The 16,699-nt window shown below is 48.4% G+C and overlaps 1 protein-coding gene across 1 annotated transcript in view; it reads left to right on the top strand.

The window, feature by feature from the left end:
* The window catches only part of dusp27 (dual specificity phosphatase 27), a 31,661-nt gene extending 21,700 nt beyond the window's left edge, over positions 1-9,961 (top strand). Inside the window, exons 4-6 of the mRNA XM_079264018.1 lie at positions 666-897; positions 5,115-5,332; positions 5,778-9,961. Coding sequence (XP_079120144.1) covers positions 666-897; positions 5,115-5,332; positions 5,778-8,533 — 3,206 coding nt within the window. The 3' untranslated portion in view covers positions 8,534-9,961. The remainder of the gene's footprint in view (positions 1-665; positions 898-5,114; positions 5,333-5,777) is intronic.
* The last annotated feature ends 6,738 nt before the right edge of the window (positions 9,962-16,699 follow it).

Consider the following 16,699-nt stretch of genomic DNA (forward strand, 5'->3'; position numbering starts at 1 on the left):
CTGGAGCTGGACTATGGACGCCGGTCTCTGGAGGTGGACTATGGACGCCGGTCTCTGGAGCTGGACTATGAACGCCGGTCTCTGGAGCTGGACTATGGACGCCGGTCTCTGGAGCTAGACTATGAACGCCGGTCTCTGGAGGTGGACTATGGACGCCGGTCTCTGGAGCTAGACTATGAACGCCGGTCTCTGGAGGTGGACTATGAACGCCGGTCTCTGGAGCTGGACTATGGACGCCGGTCTCTGGAGGTGGACTATGGACGCCGGTCTCTGGAGCTGGACTATGGACGTGGTCTCTGATGAACCTGCTCCAGTGGAACCAGTCTGTCCCAGCTTCAGTCCCAGGCTGTGAAGACCCCGTCCATCTCACCACCCAGCCTGGTTCTTCCGTCCCGCACCATGCTACGGCCTCCCCCTGCAGGTGTTGGCCTATCGTTGCAGCGTAGCAGACGTCACGTCGTCTCCACACTTTGACCCCGTGACCTGAGCGTAGGAGCCGGTCCGTGATAACCTGGACGAGCTTCTCCTTCCAGATGTGGCTCCGTGTGACAGAAAAGTGATCAGATTGTTACTGAGCAGCAATGTACCGCCTGATTCTGGTTAGTCTATCATAGAACCGTTGTTCTCATCACATGACTGTTACATCCTGCGTTCCTCCTCCTCAGAGCTTCCACCTCGTGGCGTTCGCACCGAGTCGGTCCCGGAGTCCATGCTGGAAACTGCAGAGCAGCTGATGGTGGAGGACCTCTACAACCGCGTGCGGGACATGATCGACGACCGCAGCCCCTACAACACCCCCTGTGTGCTGGACATCCAGAGGGCCATGGTGCAGGACCGCCTGGAGGCACCGGTTAACCCTGTGGATGAGGTGTGGCCCAACGTCTTCATAGCGGAGAAGTGAGTGAACACCTAAAGCCATTCTACGACACAATGGTCATTATTCTGATGAGGGATGCTGGAGCTGGCGGGAGGAGCAAATAGAGACAGAGAGGACAAAACAACCAGAAAACCAGCTGCTACAGACAGAAAGAAGCTGAAAACAAAGCAGGCAACTGTCAGGAGCACCTGCAGGAATGAGGAAATAACTCAAGCTGTTGGTGCCAACAGCTTCTGTATGGAAGATACGTAGGACTGGACAGAACAGACAATTTGATACGTAAATGAGTTTTAAAAACCTGATAGTTGTTCATTTTCCACATTAAGCTCTGATATTTGTTGTTCAGCATTTCTGCTGCTTCGGAGGGAGAATCCAGAACGAACCGGACACAGACCCTCCAATGCAGCCACTTTGTCGCCACATTTAGCAATGCTTCACCTTTCCAGACGCTTGTTTCCACAGACAGTGGAAACGTGGAGACTGGTGTGAAATCCTGGACAGCCGATGGACAGGTGTTGTAGTGAAATAAGGACTCCTGCCATAAACAGCACCGTCATGTCAGATATGGGAGGAGGTCTGCTGGAATATGAACCTTCCGGATGACTCTGGTCCTGCTGATCCAGCAGAGAAAGACCCCTAGCTGTGTTTCCGTCACACAACCACACCAAACCTAGATGTTGCGACTAAAATGGGAACATTAACATCTGTTAAAGTATATTGCAAAAGTGTGACGGAAACACTTTTTCATTTCCACATCCCTAGATGTGACGTAGGGGGTCATGTGACCAGCTCATTTTAAGTAAAATGTCAAGATGTTGGGGTGTTTGACCCACATGCAATAGAAGCAAATCCTGGAAGGCTAGAAAAGGTTTTATTGGGGAATGAGGGGTGTCCAGGAAATCCAGAGGCTTGTAACCACAGATTCACTGTAACGACAGAAATATGATGGGAGGTATGATGGAGGAGAAATAAAAGTGCTGAAATTCCTACTTGTTGGTAGATGAAGAGGATCTGGGTGATGTCAGGAGGAATAGATGGTTTGGACCAGTGATGGTTCCGTTGGAGGGCGGACAGTGTCATTGGTTCTCCAGGTGGATGATACGGTGGAGATGACTTATGGAGACGACGACCACTGGACAAACACGTGGAGAGCAGAGAATTCAGAAGGGAAGCTCCCAGAAAAACAGAATCTGAAAATATGCACAGAGGATCTGAAGGTTATCTAGAAGAAACCACCGGAGGGCTTGGGTTTACTGCAGGACCCATCGCTCAGGCGATGAAGGACTGGCAGCCAGAGCCTGATATGGGCAGGACAGCACAATTCTCCAAGAGGAGATCCAGCGGCACCCCCTAGTGGAACCTGACAAACCCCAGATCCCTGACATAAAGATGGTGTGTGTGTACGGATAAAGCAGGAGACGGAAATCTTTTTATAAATAATTAGAGAAAACTGCAGCCTCCGTCCTTCCCAGCAAACAACAGCGACATGCAGAGTTCTTATGAAGAGAAATGAGGGAGAAAAGTTTTGAAAAACCGGGGAAAATCTGGCAAAGTAAGCCTCGTCCACTGACGTTTATGTACTAAACACTGTTCAGCCAAAAGTACTTTTTCAAATACTGCTTTTATTTAGCAAAAAACTATCATGAAAATGCAGCTTTTGATAAATCAGTTTTCTGTTGGCAGCTTATTTCCAGCCAGAAATAATAAACAGCGTCCACATGCAACGTAAACATGAATCATATTCATCAACAGGCTGCTAGCATTCATGTAAACACACTTAGTCACGCTGTTAAACTCTAAATTCAATCATAAATTTAGACGCAATGCACTTGGAAAGGTTAAGAGATCTTAATATGAACAATATCTTTGGCAGTTTTACTTCTGTACTAAATATCAAAATCACATTTACTTCACTATTTCCTTGTTTTGTTAAATAAATTTTCCTCAGTAATCCTCTTGACGGTCAAATCGATTCAGTTTTAGATGCAGCGGCGACTTGTTCCTCCAGGACGCATCTACTTCCACCAATACACATAAATTATTTAGATGGTGCAAAATTCTTATGAAATTCTAATTGCTGACATATAATTTGAGAAATGTTGGGTGTGGTATGTAATCTGTCCTCCCAGGGACGCAGCTCTCTGGCCAATCAGCATTAACTTAGCTTCGCTATTGTCCAGTCATGCTGATATTACAGCTGTCATCCTAAATCACACCCCTGATGTCCAAATGTAACGTCGCAGAGCAGAGGAAGAGGAACAGATCGATGCCAGTGGACAAACCCGTACAGAAGATGGCAACTTGGGAGAAAATAAAAGAAAATTTAGTCATTTCTTTAAAAGAAAAGCCTTTAAAACAACGATGTCTTGAAGAAAAGAGGAGATTGGAGCCGACCAATCGGTGACGTTGATGTTTGACCCCAGCTTCATACAAAAACAAAACTAAGATAAATAAGTCCCCAAAACTTTCCATCACCAGCCGCCACTGCTGAGATGTCCCCGTAAATCAGAAAGGTCTCAGATCCTCCATTTATTTTAAAGCTTTCCAGACTCTCCAGAAGGATGACAACATTTGGGAAGCAGACACTGAACACTAAACATGTGAGGAAAGGGTCTGATAACTGGGATGTGTTCATGCATCATCTTCCTTCTGTGAGCACTGAGCTCCGATTTGCTCAGATCAGGACTTCAGATCCTGCAGAACGGTTTTACTTGACTTGCAGTGATTTAGCAGCCATGACATCCAACACTAACAGCTCCTCAGCTAGAGAAGTACGGCTGCTTCAGGAGCTGATAAAGCCGTATGCGACGGCAGACAAGTGTTTTACGTTTCAGACAAAGACAAGGCAGTGTGCTGTGTATGACCAACAGAAGCAGACATAGAACACACACACAGGAATTAGGTCTGCGTACAGTCAGGCTGGTTTATTTTATCTGAAAGGAAAAGTAAGTTGTCCACAGTTACCGAGAAGATATCTGATCTTTTTCCACGTTATTTAGACGTCAGAGCATCGTGTAAGCTATGATTCAACTGATTTAATAATAATCAGTGGTTGGTAAAGAAACAGACTCTAACTTCTACAAGCATTCCAAATAAAATCATCTGAGTTTTTATCTCCTGGAACATCCAGGTACTGGTTTGACGCCAGTACCTGCAGCTCTGTCTGGGACCAGAAGCTCCTGGAGAGACGGTGACGTGGAGTTGAGTGTTGTCAGCATCATGATGTGGTTTGTTCTGTCCAAGCTGAGGGGAGCATGTGCATCAGATCCGCTCCGTGAGGGCCGGTGTCCTGCAGGTACTGGATGTTTCCCTGCTGCAACAGATCTCCACAGCTTGTTGTCAAGTTCTGCACAAGTCTGTTGTGTTGATGCAGGGACACGTGCAGAACCTGCAGGACCCTGAAGGGCCAGTTTGGAGATCATGCTGCCCTTTATCGCTGATTCTGTTTAAAACTTACATGGACAGAATTTACATTCCTACCCTCACCTATGGTCATGAGCTGTGGGTCGTGACCGAAAGAAGGAGATCTCGTATACAGGCGGCTGAAATGGGTTTCCTCCGCAGGGTGGCCGGGCTCTCCCTTAGAGATAGGGTGAGGAGCTCGGTCATCCTGGAGGAGATCAGAGTAGAGCCGCTGCTCCTCCGCATGGAGAGGAACCAGTTGAGGTGGCTCGGGCATCTGGTCAGGATGCCTCCTGGACGCCTCCCTGGTGAGGTGTTCCAGGCACGTCCCTCTGGGAGGAGACCCCGGGGAAGACCCAGGACACGCTGGAGGGATTACATCTCTCGGCTGGCCTGGGAACGCCTCGGGATCCCCCCCGCAGAGTTGGCAAATGTGGCTGGGGAGAGGGAAGTCTGGGCTTCCCTGCTTAGGCTGCTGCCTCCCGCGACCCGACCCCGGATAAGAGGCAGAAGATGGATGGATGGATGGATGGATGGATGGCTGGATGGATGGATAGCTGAACAATAGTGGCCCCAAATGGAGCCTTGGAGACCACCACAAGCGGAACAACGGGGGGCCTGATAGGGAGCCCTGGGGAAGGCCAGAGTGCTCCCTGGCGTTGTGGTACATGTTAGGATTGCTGCTTGCTTTGTGTTTAAACACCTTCTGAACTGCACAGATGTCCTCATGCCGCCTGTACAGGAGGCTCAAGTCAAGAAGAGGTTTGCCACCAAACTGGAAACAAGATTAAAACTTCTCTCCTGTGTAAGACTGGTTTGGTGTCTTCACTTTCAGGTCTGTTGCAGTCAACAAGGCCCGTCTGAAGAGAATGGGCATCACACACATCCTGAACACCGCTCACGGTACGGGAGTCTACACCAACGAGTCCTTCTACGCCGGCATGAACATCCAGTACATGGGCATCGAGGTGGACGACTTTCCAGATGCTGATATCTCCCTGCACTTCCGACCTACTGCTGAATACTTGGATGAGGCTCTGCTCACCCACAAAGGTGAGCCCTGGTTGGCTCTGTCCATCCTCTGCTTTAGCTCATGTAAAGAACAATCAAGCAAGTTTTTCTGTCTTCTTGATGTGGGATGAGTCACTAAGGAGGGACAAACACACGACATACTTGTTACATCACAGTGAATTAAACCACAGTGTAGTCAGCAGGTCTCCCTGTAGCATCCATCAGTTATGCATTTAAACATCCCAAACAGCCGATCTCTGATATTCCAAATGCCGTTTTTCTAGGAATGTTTTCAGAGTGCATGTGTTTTCCTGGAAGAGGATGATAGTCACAGCGTAGGACAGCAAACACTGAATGTCTCATGCAGTAGCTGCAGGCTCTGAGGTTTTAATGCTTCTTCTCTTCCTTCTGCTCGTACACAAGTTTGTCACCGTGCTGAAAAACCCAGCTGTGATCAGCTGCTAGTTACCGTTTCTTTTGCTTTCAGGGAAGGTTCTTGTTGTCTCCATGATGGGCATCAGTCGCTCGGCTGTTCTGGTGGCGTCCTACCTGATGATCTTCCAGAACATGAGCATCATGGAGGCCCTCACTTCCATCAGGAAAAAACGCCCCATCAACCCCAACGAAGGCTTCCTCAAGCAGCTACGCGAGCTCAACGAGAACCTGATGGAAGAGCGCGACGATGACGATGAAACTCTCAGCCAGTGCTCTGTGATTGACGCTCGCGCCCGCGCTCACATCTTCGGTGAAGACGACGATGATGACGATACTGATAAAGAGGAAGAGCAGAGCATGTTGGAGGTGAAAGCTCACTCCATCATGATGGAGGAGGAGGAGGACGGAGGGAGTGTGATGAGCAGCATTGCCTCCTCTGCAGCTGCCGCACTCAGAAACGAGCCAATCAGAGTCCAGAATGGGCCCGGTAGCCAGGCTCCAGCGGGCGATAAAGACGAACTGGTTCTCCCCGAGCAGAATGGCGAAGAAGATGGAGAGGATGACGACGGTCTCGATAGTATGATCCGCGAATGGCAGCGCAGGAATGAAAAGTACCAGAGTGACGAGTGGTGGGAGGAGCAACTTAAGGGCGAGGAGGACGAGGAGTCTCTGACGGTGAGGCGTCCAAGGAAGACAAAAGAGATCGAAGACGCAGACGTGCAAAGCGTCACCAGCGAGGACATACAAGCTGTGAAAGAGCGAATAAAGCGTCGTGGCCGGCGTCCTCCCTCCGACGCCATGTCTACCTCCAGCTGCACCAGCTATTCAGATCTTTGGAAGCAGCGCCTGAAAGAGATCGAGGAACAAGCTGCCGCTCGCTACCACAAGAAAGAGGATGACGAAGGAAGCGAGAGCACCGCTACCGAAGAGGACGGAAGTAAGAAGATCAATGATGAAGTCAACAGCATCCTCTCTGACACCAGCTCCATGTACAATTTCTGTCAGAAGAATAAGGAGAAGATGACGCCTCTGGAGCGCTGGCGCGTCAAGAGGATCCAGTTTGGTTGGAATAAGAAGGATCGGGAGGATGGAGAGAAAAGCTCTGTCGGCGACGGAGAGAAAGGCGACGGTGAGGGGGAAGCCAAGACGTCCTTCCAAGACGTCAACCTGACAGCGTACCAGGCGTGGAAGCTCCGGCAGCAGAAACGTCTCGGTGAGGAGAACACGGATGAGATTCTGGAGCTGAGCCGGGGTGAAGACTCCGCTACCATCAAGAGGAGGCAGAGACGGGAGGAGATTCTCGAGAGGTCAAAGAAAACTTTGGAGGAGAGTCAGTCCATGTGTGGCTGGGAGACGGAAAGCAGCGTCAGCGGGGCTACTATACCTCTGTCCGCCTTCTGGGCCGGAGCCGGCGTCACAGGCCAGCCAAGCGTTGCCAATGATGACGGCATGTCCACCATCAGTGGAAGATCTTCTGTAATATCCTCAGTGTCACAAGCTCGTAGCTCCAGATCCACACAGTCGGCAGCCCCACTGAATCCGGTTCCTCCCATCCTCCCAGTTCAGCCTGTTCCGGGACCTGGAGGCGAACCGATGGTCAATCTGGCCAGTATCCAGAACTGGATCGCCAACGTGGTCTCTGAGACAATCAAACAGAAGCAGAGCGAGCTGAGCCTACCTCCTCCATCGCATGCTGGCTCTGAGTTTAGTTTCAGCGGTGCTCCGAGCATGCTGTCAGGCCGCGGCGTGGACGATGACAAGGCCTCCTTACTCAGTGGGGCGTCCTACAGCAGCAATCTGTCCAAGGGTCGTGGCCGGGCAGCGTCTGTCTTCTCAGGCAGTGGGTCTAGCAACATCTCAGGACTGAGTGGGCGAGGATCGGCCCTGGGCTCCAGTTTCACTCTGGGCTCAAAGAAAAACAAGATTACCACCACCAGCGTCCCTCTGTTCAGCCTTTTCCAGGACCAGGTGAATTTGGACAAACTTGACGCCATCGACAAGGAGATCAAGTCTGACATGCGGGACAAGATGGCAACTTACGAGAAGAAGAAGATCCTAGAGGACAACAAGCGCAGTACCCTTTACAAGAAAAAGAAACCGAAGGAGGATGAAGATGAGGAAGAGGAGAGGAAGAAGAAAGAGGAGGAGTTTCTTGAAGAGACAAAGAAAAAGCAGAAACCAAAGCGGACCTTCGGCCTCTCGGGGTGCCTGAATCTGAATCCGGCGCTGGAGAAGGAAAAGGAAACCAGTGTTGATGATTGGCTGGAAAGTGTGAGGCCTCCTCCTAGAAAGCCATCCTCGACTCTGGAGGCCGACCCTTCTGAGGACCCGTACGATGATCTTGATGCTTCAGCCTCTGAGTTTGATTTCTCTAGCCGCAGAGCTTCCTACACCGATGATGATGAGGAACAGTACGGCATCACCTCCAGATACCAGTCGAGGCTACGAGAGGATCTGTCCAGTGAAAACAGTGATTACTCAAACAACGGGTTCGCACAGTGCCACAGTCGAGCAGGAAGATCCTACGGGGCTTATGAGGGGAGCGAGGAAGGGACGGAGGGCTACAGCGACTTCTCCACCAAGAGGAAGTTCACTCATCATTCACGATATGAAAGCAGAGACACAGGAGGGAGGAGGAGCAGGAGAGAGGAGGCTGCCGATGAGGAAGAGGACGATATTTCAGCTTTTATTGCCCAGACCAGGCAGAGGATCAGAGCTCGAGCTGCCGCTGAGGCCGAAGACGACGAGGTGCTTGTAGCGTGGAGGGCGCAGCAGGAGACCAAGGCTCAAAGCAGAAATGAGTCCTAGATCAAACAGCGATGTTTCTGTTCCTACCGGGATAAAACACGACAAATTATTGTTAAAAAAGAGATGTTACCGTTCCTGCCGGGATAAAACACGACAAATTATCGTTGAAAAGACATGTTACCGTTCCTACCGGGATAAAACACGACAAATTATTGTTAAAAAAGAGATGTTACCGTTCCTGCCGGGATAAAACACGACAAATTATCGTTGAAAAGACATGTTACCGTTCCTACCGGGATAAAACACGACAAATTATCGTTGAAAAGAGACGTTACCGTTCCTGCCGGGATAAAACACGACAAATTATCGTTGAAAAGACACGTTACCGTTCCTGCCGGGATAAAACACGACAAATTATCGTTGAAAAGACATGTTACCGTTCCTACCGGGATAAAACACGACAAATTATCGTTGAAAAGAGACGTTACCGTTCCTGCCGGGATAAAACACGACAAATTATCGTTGAAAAGACACGTTACCGTTCCTGCCGGGATAAAACACGACAAATTATCGTTGAAAAGACACGTTACCGTTCCTACCGGGATAAAACACGACAAATTATCGTTGAAAAGACACGTTACCGTTCCTACCGGGATAAAACACGACAAGTTATCGTTGAAAAGACACGTTACCGTTCCTGCCGGGATAAAACACGACAAATTATCGTTGAAAAGACACGTTACCGTTCCTACCGGGATAAAACACGACAAATTATCGTTGAAAAGACACGTTACCGTTCCTGCCGGGATAAAACACGACAAATTATCGTTGAAAAGACACGTTACCGTTCCTGCCGGGATAAAACACGACAAATTATCGTTGAAAAGACACGTTACCGTTCCTGCCGGGATAAAACACGACAAATTATCGTTGAAAAGACACGTTACCGTTCCTACCGGGATAAAACACGACAAATTATCGTTGAAAAGACACGTTACCGTTCTTGCCGGGATAAATTATCATTGAAAAGAGACGTTACTGTTCCTGCCGGGATAAAATGGAACAAATTATCACTGAATTGAGACTTTTCTTACCGGTCGAAAATATATTATCATCCTATTATCATCAGTCGGAGACATTTATTTTACTACTTGGCAAAAACGCAATATATCATGGAACGGAGACCTTTCTATTCCTACCCGGCTAAAACTCTACATATTATCCAAGATGATTTGTAATAGTTTTTGTCATAGTTTATTAAAACATTGTAGGATTCACATGTAAAGGGAAAATAAGCACTTTTAACTCCTCAACATGCATGAAAAGCTCAGAAGATTGAGTCCAGGAGGGTTTTCCCCTCCTTCATGGTTTTGTTTGCACAATTGTTGGATGTAAAATTGGTCCTAAAACACAGAAATTGAATGAACTTTTCCTTCAGTTTGTATTCTTACATAATGTTGTTGTAATAAACCTTCTGATAAATGGTGACTTGTGGTCTGGTTATCTAATCTAGTTGGGTCCCAAGCTGCCTTGCCTAAAGGAGCGGGCTGCAAACACCAAACAAGCTGAGAGGAAAACCGGAATGTGGTGCCTCATCTCATACAAGAGGCTCATACAGGAAAACCTTTTTTAGTTTAGAAATACAGGTCCTTAGAGGCTACAAACTGCAACAGTACCAATGAGTACACACTGTTATGAGTGCTAGAGAAGCACAGGTACTTTAGTAGAGTGTAGTACTGTTGCTGCCCAGCGATGGACTGGCGACCTGTCCAGGGTGTACCCTGCCTCTCACCCAATGATTGCTGGGATGAGCTCCACCTTCCCCTCGACCCTGAAATGGACAAAGAAAAGGAACGACTGAATGAATGAATATTGTAGCTTAAATGGCAAAAGGATCTAAAAATATCTCCAAACTGTGTTCAACACATTCTTCAAAAACTGATTCACATTCATAAAAAAGATGAGGAAGAGGAAAGTGAAAGTAAGAAAAGAAAGGTAGCTCTGGTGGTAGTGAGGAACCCTGCAAAAATTAGCTTAATGCGAATAAAAATAAATAAATAAATAAAAACCATGTAAATCGAGACTGTTCAGATTCAAGTGAAATGTTGAATATAATAAAGCTTCCGGGGGGAAAATGGACTGTCTACGGAGAGAAATATCTAAAACCAAGGTGATAAATCCTAAAAAGCTTTCACCTGGACACACCTGCTTACACCGTTGATGTAATCCAGCCATCACCTGAAGAGGTCAACTTGCTCATGACAGGAAACTCATAAAAAGTGTCTGGTTTCCACATTGTAACTAATAATCTGAATAATAATTGACCTGATTAATAAGTAGAATTCATAGTGAAAAATAGAAGCATTTGTGCAGTTCCGATCACAGGAGGGACCCGGCTGTTGGACTAAACCTGGAATCCTTAAGGGCCAGAATCCGGAGGTTTTTGTTGTTGTCTTGCACCAGATTCAAATCAAATGGATCCAGCAGCTTCTTGTCAATCTGTTCATTCATTTCGGTCAGGTGTGTTGGAGCATGGAGACAACAAAAACCTGCAGTGTACTGGCCCTCGAGAACTGGAGTTTGAGTTTGACGCCTGAGGACTGTCCGTCACGTTAAAGTGGAACTATTCTGTGCATTTCAGACAAATTTATTTTTATTTCTGAGCCCAGACGGGCTGGGATTGATCGAGTTATTGCCACAAATCGCTTTGTTTACTTCAGACCGACCCTCTCCGTAGGCTGTCAGGAGACAAGGATTTCCAAGTAGAAAAAACTCTAAAACGACACATTTTTCGTCACCATGGAAACTGAACTGAGAGCGTGTTTGAACTCAAACTCAAACATGTATTTAGGTGATAAAAAACAGTGCCGTTCACATGTCTGATGAGGATTCAACACTGTAACACTGTAGAAAGCTCAGAAAACTCAAAATACCATCATAGGAACCCTTTAAATACAACGATGTATCAGACTGTACTGCCATCTAGTGGACATGATGAGGAACTGCATTCTGGTTTGAAGGGTTATGGATTTCACTGAGCTGAATGTCAGGTTTGCTTCAGGGCTGACAGCTGGAGGACAGATGCAGACATGCTGGACATAAACGGGAACGTCACATGTCCCGCCTCATTTAGGCTGCTGGCCTGTTTGGATCCACTTTAACGCTTCCTGGAGGACAGAACTGGACGAGGTGGACAAAGACAAGTTGAAGAAGATGAAAACAAAGGAAGAAGGAGGGTTAAAAGAAGAGGACAAAGACAAAGATGTAGACAGAGAAGAAAGAGACAGGACAGGTCTCAGGCAGAAGGACAAGAGACAGGAGATGAAGATAAAACCACCAGTGTGTTTCACAAAGACCTGCACCAGATCCTGGATCTGCTGAACCACTGAACCATGAAACCTTCCTCACGGATGAAGACACAGACCCGGTCCCTGCCAAAACCCACCTCCAGGACGTTTGTCCCGCCCCACCGAGCAGAGACAAAAACACAGAGGACGCCTTTGACCAGGCAACAGAGGCAGACGTTCATTTCTCAGAAGAAAAGCAGCTTCAGCCACAACCTGTTTGTCCAGGTCGTCCAGGAGGAGACACCACAGGCACACCGGGTCCAGGTCGTCCAGGAGGAGACACCACAGGCACACCTGGTCCAGGTCGTCCAGGAGGAGACACCACAGGCACACCGGGTCCAGGTCGTCCAGGAGGAGACACCACAGGCACACCTGGTCCAGGTCGTCCAGGAGGAGACACCACAGGCACACCGGGTCCAGGTCGTCCAGGAGGAGACACCACAGGCACACCTGGTCCAGGTCGTCCAGGAGGAGACACCACAGGCACACCTGGTCCAGGTCGTCCAGGAGGAGACACCACAGGCACACCTGGTCCAGGTCGTCCAGGAGGAGACACCACAGGCACACCGGGTCCAGGTCGTCCAGGAGGAGACACCACAGGCACACCTGGTCCAGGTCGTCCAGGAGGAGACACCACAGGCACACCTGGTCCAGGTCGTCCAGGAGGAGACACCACAGGCACACCTGGTCCAGGTCGTCCAGGAGGAGACAACACAGGCACACCTGGTCCAGGTCGTCCAGGAGGAGACACCACAGGCACACCTGGTCCAGGTCGTCCAGGAGGAGACACCACAGGCACACCTGGTCCAGGTCGTCCAGGAGGAGACACCACAGGCACACCTGGTCCAGGTCGTCCAGGAGGAGACACCACAGGCACACCTGGTCCAGGTCGTCCAGGAGGAGACACCACAGGCACACCTGGTCCAGGTCGTCCAGGAGGAGACACCACAGGCACACCTGGTCCAGGTCGTCCAGGAGGAGACACCACAGGCACACCGGGTCCAGGTCGTCCGGGAGGAGACACCACAGGCACACCGGGTCCAGGTCGTCCGGGAGGAGACACCACAGGCACACCTGGTCCAGGTCGTCCGGGAGGAGACACCACAGGCACACCTGGTCCAGGTCGTCCGGGAGGAGACACCACAGGCACACCTGGTCCAGGTCGTCCGGGAGGAGACACCACAGGCACACCTGGTCCAGGTCGTCCGGGAGGAGACACCACAGGCACACCTGGTCCAGGTCGTCCAGGAGGAGACACCACAGGCACACCTGGTCCAGGTCGTCCGGGAGGAGACACCACAGGCACACCTGGTCCAGGTCGTCCGGGAGGAGACACCACAGGCACACCTGGTCCAGGTCGTCCGGGAGGAGACACCACAGGCACACCTGGTCCAGGTCGTCCGGGAGGAGACACCACAGGCACACCTGGTCCAGGTCGTCCGGGAGGAGACACCACAGGCACACCTGGTCCAGGTCGTCCGGGAGGAGACACCACAGGCACACCTGGTCCAGGTCGTCCAGGAGGAGACACCACAGGCACACCTGGTGCAGGACATCTAGGCGAGTAGCAGGAGACATACCTGATCTGTCAACAGGTAATCTGTAATAACTGGTTTGAGTCCGGGAGGACAGGGAGGACTGGGAGGACAGGGAGGACAGGGAGGAGTGGGAGGACTGGGAGGACAGGGAGGAGTGGGAGGACAGGGAGGACTGGGAGGACTGGGAGGACAGGGAGGACTGGGAGGACAGGGAGGACTGGGAGGACAGGGAGGACAGGGAGGACTGGGAGGACAGGGAGGACAGGGAGGACTGGGAGGACAGGGAGGACAGGGAGGACTGGGAGGACTGGGAGGACAGGGAGGACAGGGAGGACTGGGAGGACAGGGAGGACAGGGAGGACAGGGAGGACTGGGAGGACTGGGAGGACAGGGAGGACTGGGAGGACTGGGAGGACAGGGAGGACTGGGAGGACTGGGAGGACAGGGAGGACTGGGAGGACAGGGAGGACAGGGAGGACTGGGAGGACAGGGAGGACAGGGAGGACTGGGAGGACTGGGAGGACAGGGAGGACAGGGAGGACAGGGAGGACTGGGAGGACAGGGAGGACTGGGAGGACTGGGAGTATTAACTGAGGGTCAGTTCATGTCTCCATCTGGAATGAATCCTGCATATTTATCAAGATGTAGGACATGTAGAGTTCATTGTGCGGTGCAGAGAGGATGTTATGTGATGGAGCAGCCAGGACTGCTGGACCTCAGAGACCAGTTTCAGGCCTCACTTCATTCATTAAAACCTCATTAACATTCCTAAAACACCACATTATTTAGCCTTGGATGACAGTAAGGGGGGGAATGGATGGGGATCAGATGACTGACTGGTCACAAGAGGACAGAAACGTGTTTTCATGCCCGCATTGATCAGCAGTATGGCTACCATCTCTAAACCAGTATCACTAAACCAGTATCTCTAGTATCACTGAGCCAGTTTAAAGTAGTTTAACCTATAAAACATCTCCATGTTTCTCCACATTTCCAGCAGACTGTGCAGGTACAACTACTAATGTTGTGTAAGGTTGCTAACTGGATGTTAGCATGAAGCTACATAAATAGATAACTTTTTTGTCATTCAAAAACAGTACAACAGAGATGCTGCAGAGTGAAATTACTTTGCAACTGCCTCGTAAAAAAGTGGATAAAACATTGTTAAAAATCAGTGCTATTCTCTGCAACCACTAGATTAGCTTTAAGCTAATGTGGGGCAAACATGTCCTATTTGATTTTCAGTGAATGTATTTAGGGACAACACATCAACTCAGTTCATCAAGATTTTCACAGTGGAGCTGAATATAAACTAGAAAGATGCTAAAAGATTAGTTTAGCGCAGACTAAACTACATGATCCTGAGACATTCAAACAGAAAGCTAGCAAGAATGATAGTTGGTTTTAAATTAGTGGCATGAAAATGCGGCGAAATATATCCTGTAACCACATCAGGACCCAGTCTACCACCAGACAGGGAACCAAGTAGACCAGTAGACAGTAGAACTGATCTATAACTTATCTTTCTATAGAGCATTTTGAGTTTATCTAGATTACCCAGCTATCTATGTAAACATGTCCACTGGAATCTCCCATCAATCTGATTCCATTCGGACTCCTAAACGTCCATGTAAACGTGGCTAATGACAACTTTTTGTCCTCACTGTGTTTCCAGACTTCAGGACATCTGGTTGGCTAATAAACACCAGCGATCAGCTGTTCCAGAAGTCACCCCAAATGTCAGAGCCAACAAAGGAAAATACGGGGGACAAAGGAAATGAAGAGGAAGGAGGTCAAAAGTGTCTAAAGATGAGCGGTGAGGCTGATGAAGACGATGACCAGAAGACGGGCAGCTGTCAATCATCAAAATACAAAACTGTGTCGTACAGGAAGATCCGCAGAGGAAATACCAAGCAGAGGATCGATGAGTATGAAGCCATGGTTAACTCCTGATGACAGGCTCTGAGCCACAGAAATGTTGGGGCCCCAGGATGCTGCCCTGCGGCACTGTTGTCATAGCAACAACAATCTTTTCTTCAGACCATCCTTTTCTTTTCCTCCTAAATAAAACAATGTTTTACACAAGTATGACATGAGATTTAAAAAGTAGAAATTTAAAATAAAATATACATTTACATATATACATGTGATACACATTATACAACTCTAATGAAAAGTACAGTGATTGTAGGCGAGGAGAGCCGTACATAACTTGGTCTTGGGTCAGCATGTGCGTGCCACCATATTGGTCCTGGCAAGTCATGGAATTACTGGTTTTACAACCATTTAGTCATTTTATTATTGTTGTTTTATCTGTTGTTGATTATTTGTGAGAAACTTTAGTCTCAGTCCAGAAATAACCTGAGCTCATCTGGTCGTCCTGATACACAAACAGCGACAAAGTTAGTCACAGTGCAGAGTTTACTGATAACATTTTGTACTGCTGATATTCTCTGTGAAATGTGTTGGGCACTTGTTTTTACTTTAATATGAATTATAAAGTCTTCATATGTTAATTTTCATTGTATGATGTTTTAAAATAACATTGTGTTGCTCATAATTTAACATATTAATACATCTCTACCATATCATACATGGTTGTAGTACTGCATCTCTGATGGTGCCTTTAAATCTACGATCTGTGCTATTTTTATTTCCTCATGTCAACATTATATTGCTGTATCTCTTGAATGGTCACATTAAAGATATTAATTTAAAGTTTATTATGGCTTCTAAATGTCTGTTATAGATGATTTTACCAGTTTACATTTATGATAGCAGGATGGGGTTTTTTGGGGCCATTTAACTGTTAGATTTTCCTTAAAAAAAATTATGAATGAGATGTTCAACAGATTAGGCTTTACAATTTTATGTAGGGAAACTATAATAATCATAATTTATTGTGTGAAACATTGACATCTACTCCTGACGAACATCTGGTTTTAAACTTTCCCTTCTATGAAAATTCATTTAACTTAGCGAACACTGCTGAACATCTGCAAAACATTATAGATTAACCAGTACTTTATTGCTTTAAACCTTTTTTCTCTAACTTTGAATATAAAAACCCAGTCAGATGAAAAATGTAAAAGAAGGACATTTAATTCAGTTTAACTCAACATTTAACTCGTATGAGCTAGCTAGCCTTGCCCTGGCCAAGATGGCAGACGCGCCAATCCCACAATCCCTCGCGCCTGTCAATGACGTCACACGTGTCCCGGACCCGGCGCGCCTCTGCCGGTGAGGCGTTTGTGTGTGTCGAAAGGACTAAATCTTGGTTCAGGAGTTCTCCACGACATCTCTGAACCTGAGCACCTGCGCGTGCTTCCCCGCCAGAGAGG

The sequence above is a fragment of the Telmatherina bonti genome, assembly GCF_933228915.1.
Source record: "Telmatherina bonti genome assembly, chromosome: 24".
NCBI lineage: Eukaryota > Metazoa > Chordata > Actinopteri > Atheriniformes > Telmatherinidae > Telmatherina > Telmatherina bonti.